This window comes from Arachis hypogaea, chromosome 13 (genome assembly GCF_003086295.3).
Source record: "Arachis hypogaea cultivar Tifrunner chromosome 13, arahy.Tifrunner.gnm2.J5K5, whole genome shotgun sequence".
Taxonomy (NCBI): Eukaryota; Viridiplantae; Streptophyta; class Magnoliopsida; order Fabales; family Fabaceae; genus Arachis; species Arachis hypogaea.
Window position 1 is genome coordinate 97,164,617 of NC_092048.1, and position 5,506 is coordinate 97,170,122.

Below are 5,506 nucleotides of genomic sequence, written 5' to 3' on the forward strand. Positions count from 1 at the left end.
AATAATACTTTCTCATAGGAAATCTTTTCTAATCAGACCTTCTTCAATCATAAGTAATTTCAAACACATTTCAAATTTCAAAGTCAGTGAGTACTAACAAATACTTCAATGCTTCAAAAGTATGTATTCGAGTAAAATCAAATGTTCTAAAATAATATAAAGCTTCATCAAACATATATATAGTCTCATGTAAAATTTTTAAGGTATAAGCTTCATAAAAATATTTATTCAACTATAATAATCAATTATTCTAATCAAATCAAAGTTCTTCAACAACAGTGTTATAAATATAATTAAAAACTCAGAATAGCATAAACCAAAAAAATTAACGATTATAAATGTAAAGCCTACTCACAACTTGGTTCCAAGGGATGGAAGAGACCGAACCTCTTAGAGATGAGAATGAAGGGAGTGTGGGGCTGAGCAAGACCAAAACAGCGACTAAGATAGTTCATGAGCAGCGATGAAGGTGACGCCCCCCGACGGCAAGCTCCGTTGATGGCAACAACAGCTGCGATGATGGTAAATGGCTCCTTCATCGCGACTCTCTCTCTTCCTCCCTTCTCTGTCCAGCTCAATCTCTCTCTCTTCATTCAGCAATGACGACGACCCCAATAGAGACGGCCTCAACAGCGATGGAAGCAGCAGTAGCAGAGAAATGGCTCCTCCCCTGCTGCGTTTCTCTCTCTACGAGCTCCTTCTCTCTCCTTCGGCTCCTTAATCACGACAGCAGCGATAGCTCTAGGTAGAAATGCAATATCTCCTTCGATTGTGACAAAGGCTTTCATCGTGGCCTCCTTTCCTCTCCTCTGTTCATCGTGTCTTTGTTCCCTTTCTCCCTCGCTCTCCTAGCCCACGTCGTCCTCTCCTTTTCCCCTTCTTCTGCTTTCTCCTTCTCATTCATTCTCTCTTCTGTGTTTTCTTTTTGTTTCATTATTCAGAGTGTGTGGGAAAGTGAATGGTGAGGTAAGTGTTAGTGAAATTAGGGTTAGGATTTAAAAAAAAAGGGGTAAGGAATAGTTTAGGTATTTTGATAAAATTAGAGGGTAAATGTAAAATATTTCAAAAAAAAATTGGGATGTTACAATGAGCAACTAAACCTCCATTGTTAAGGTTAGGAGCTCTGTTTACTTAAATGGATTAATAAATATTTGTTCTTATACTCTTGATTAATACTTTGATTATTGTTTAAGGATTGGTTTCGTTCTTCATCCTAGGGATTAGTGATTATTGAAAAATAACTCTAATTCTACTTGAATTATATTTGAGACTTGAAAAAGTTATATCATTAGAATTACAGCTTAAAACCAACTCCTCATAACTTCTAATTATCTGGACTTAATGTGGTATGTGACATATAACTACATTTTGCTTAGGAATTCTTAGGGTTGTATGGCTTATAAATCGGAAATTGGACTTAACCTTCTGATATAATTGAGTGATTAAAGGATTGACAGTCAGTTATATTAGAGGAGATTGGATTGCTTAAGAATAGGAATTTAATCACTTGGGGTTTGCTATAAACATAATCATTGCATGATCAAGGTAGTTGACATTGAATATTTATCCGGACATTTAAACATCTCTAAAGTCTTAACTCCATTCTCATACCGTTTTCTCAACTGTTTATTATTTGCTTTCTTACTTTATTGTCTTCTATGCTATTTGATCTTCAAAACTCCCATTTCAATTTGTCCAACTAGAATAGCTAGTCAACCATTGCTTGCTTAGTCAACCCTAACCCTAACCCTAACCCTAACCCTAACCCTAACCCTAACCCTATTTTGCGACCATATTGGTGCCGACGTCATGTTCTGATCCACCTTCAAAAAGATGCAATTAAATAACAAGGTGTTATAACCATCCTCCGATGAGTTGGTCGGGTTTTCCAGGGAAAGATTCCCCGTAACAGGTTATGTTTGGGTGAGAACGACCTTAGGGGAGTATCCTCATTCAAAAACTTTAGATATCTAGTACTTAATTGTCGATTGCTTTAGCCTTTATAATATTATACTAGGAAGACCATCTTTAAATGCCTTTGGAGCAATAGTCTCCACAATTCACTTGTGCATCAAGTTTTGCTTACAGGATGGAACCATAGTGACGGTACATTTAAACAGAAAGAAAGCAAGGTAATGTTACAATGCAGGGCTTAAAATGTGACAACCACTGACACCAAGAATAAATTCGGTCTATAGTACCAACGATATACCAGAATTAGCCAAGCTAGAACCTCGGACTAATTAAGAACAATGACCTATTCCAATTGATTATCTGCGTAAGGTAAGCATCTCTAACAATGAAAATCAAAACACTAACATTGGTTCTGCCTTATCTGCAGGATACGTGAAGCAAATCACTGATTTACTTAAAGTAAATGCTGACCTGTTCACTTGGACCCCAGCTAACAATTTCGGGGATAGACTCAGAAGTCATAAGCCACAAACTTGCTTTAGATCCAAAGGCCCGCCCAGTAAAGCAAAAGAAGAGACATTTAGGATAGGCAGAAACAGACGCAACCATTAAAGAAACACAAAAACTACTAAGCACGGGGTTCATTTGAGAAATTCGCTTCACATCCTGGTTAGAAAATGTGGTAATGGTAAAAAAATTTTTGGGGAAATGGTGAATGTGTGTTGACTTCACCGATCTAAACAAGGCCGGTCCAAAAGACTCTTATCCATTGCCTTGCATTGATAAACTTGTCGACAGCACTTTTGGTTACAAAATATTAAGTTTCATGGATACCTATTCAGGATATAACTAGATACTCATGCGTCCTTTAGATGAGGACAAAATAGCCTTTATAATCGAACATGAAAATTTCTATTACAAAGTCATGCCCTTCGGCCTCAAAAACGCAGGTGCCACCTACCAACGGTTGATGGACAAGGTTTCTCAGAAGCAGATCGGGAGGAATATGGAGGTGTACGTAGACGATATGGTCGTTAAGACAGAAAATGAAGAAGATCATATGTCTGATCTTAAGGAGGTGTTCGAGCAGTTGAGAAGGTATAACATGCGCCTAATTCCTGAAACATGCGCTTTCGGAGTACAAAGGAAAAGTTCCTGGATTCATGTTAACCCACAGAGGAATCGAGAAAAACCCCGAAAAATGCAATGCAGCATACAGATGAAGTCGCTAGCAATGATCAAAGAAGTACAGCAATTGATAGGAAGGCTGGCGGCCTTGTCAAGATTTCTACCAATGATGGCAACAAGATCAAGCCACTTCTTCAAAACACTACGGAAGTCTAACAAATTTGTATGGTTGGACAAGTGCGAAGCAGCCTTTACTGAGTTCAAGAAAATACTATCATCACCTCCGATATTGAAAAAGCCAACACATGGTAACCCACTTTATTTATATCTTTCAATTTCTACTAACTCAATTTCATCTGTCCTTGTAACAAAAATAGGTCGGAAGCAGCACCCAGTCTACTTTATTAGTAAAATCTTACAGAATGCAGAAACTCGGTATCCAACTATTGAAGAAATAGCCTATGCTTTGGTAGTTACAGCACGGCGCCTACGACACTACTTTCAGAGCTACGAGATCATAGTCCAAACTAATCATCTATTGCGGCAAGTCTTTGCACGACCAGATCTGGTAGGAAGATTAATAAAATGGTCGGTTGAGCTATCATAATATGACATCAACTACAAAGCTTGGGGTTTTCACTTAAATCCCAAGTACTCGCCGACTTCATAGCAGAATTCACTTCAAATAGACAAAACTTATCCAGAATGGGAATTGTACATGGACGGTGTCTCTAACGAGGACGACGGGAGAGCTAGAATCGTGCTCAAAGACAAAGAAACGATCTCTATCGAGCAATCAATAAAATACATGTTCCCAGTCAGTAATAACCAATATGAGAACGAGGCACTTCTGGCTGGCTTACGCCTGGCCAAAGAAAGTGGAATTTAACACATCAAAGTCTATTGTGACTCCCTGCTTGTAGTTTAGTAGGTAAATGACCTATTTCAAGTACGCGAGCCTTTGTTAGAATAATATTTAACATAAGTAATGCATTTAGTTCAGCAATTTCAAAATTTCCAAATAACACATGCCCATCGGAATGAAAATAATAGGGTTGATATATTATCTAAACTAGCTACATCAAGAAGGATAGAAAAACCATTAAATTTATCACAAATAATCTTAGAACAACCTAGTATATGCAACAACCTTGTTTTAAGTTTATCACAGGTAGAAGATTGGAGAACTTCATATGTCAACTATCTGAAAAATGGAACAATACCAACAACAGTGGAAAATTCAAAAGTCTTCAAGAAACAAGCAAGTTTTTTCACCATCATTGGAGACAACCTTTACAGACGACGGGTTTTTCCGACCTCTGCTGAAATGCTTGGGGGACGAGGAGGCCGCTTTAGCAATGTCAGAAGCACAAGAAGGCATTTGTGGCACATATATAGGAGGCCGAAGCATAGCAACAAAGTTACTAAGAGCATGGTGTTATTGGCCTTCCTTAAAGAAAGATTGCATTTTAAAAGTCCAACAGTGTGACAACTGCGAAAAGTGCGCACCAGTAATACACAATCCAGCTGAGATGTTACACACATTAGAGGTCAGATGGCCATTCCACAGATAGGGTCTGGATATCCTCGGTCCTTTTCCTGTATCACAAGGCCAGGTATTTCTACTTGTGGCAATTGACTACTTTACAAAGTGGATAGAGGCTCAACCACTCGCCAAAATAACGGTAGACAAGGTACAAAGTTTCATTTAAAAATTTATTATATGCCGATATGGATTACCTATGGACATTATTACTAATAATGGTAGACAGTTTACTGATAAAAAAATAGCATCTTTTTTACAAAACTTAAACATAAAACATCATTTTTTATCGGTCGAGCACCCTCAAACAAACGGGCTCGCTAAAGCGGCTAATAAGATCATTTTGCTGGCATTAAGAAAAAAGTTAACTTTAATCAAAGGTCAGTGGGCCGAGTTAATACCAGAGATACTCTGGGAATACAACACCACCCCAGAAAGCTTGACCAAGGAAACACCTTTAAAATTGATATTTGGAGCCGATGCCATGATCCCGGTAGAAATAGCCCAAAGATTAATCAGAACCGATCATTTTGACGAGGAAGCAAATAATCAAACGAGGAACACCGAGTTGGATACAATAGAAGAAGAACGACAAAACGCAAGGATACGGCAAGAAGCAATGCAGCTCATAGTTCAACGCAAATACAATAAGAAGGTCAAACCTCGGCCACTATAACAAGGAGACCTCATCCTCAGACGTTTTGAAGACGTCCGAAAATCCCCAGGACAGGGCAAGCTTGCCGCAAATTGGGAAGGTCCTTTCCGAATTTCACAGGTTCATGGTCGAGGAGCATATTCCCTACAAACTTTAGAAGGGATCGACTTATCAAATACATGGAATATTTCATCATTACGTTTATATCATACTTGACCATTTGTATCAATTTGAAGATTGGGAGGTACTCTTTTTCCTACCACCGA

At 38.3% G+C, this 5,506-nt stretch overlaps 1 protein-coding gene across 1 annotated transcript; it reads left to right on the forward strand.

Moving 5' to 3' along the window:
- The first annotated feature begins 4,784 nt into the window (after positions 1–4,784).
- On the forward strand, positions 4,785–5,261 carry LOC140177652 (uncharacterized). The gene has a single exon (XM_072210798.1). The coding sequence runs from the start codon at positions 4,785–4,787 to the stop codon at positions 5,259–5,261; it is 477 nt and encodes a 158-aa protein (XP_072066899.1).
- The last annotated feature ends 245 nt before the right edge of the window (positions 5,262–5,506 follow it).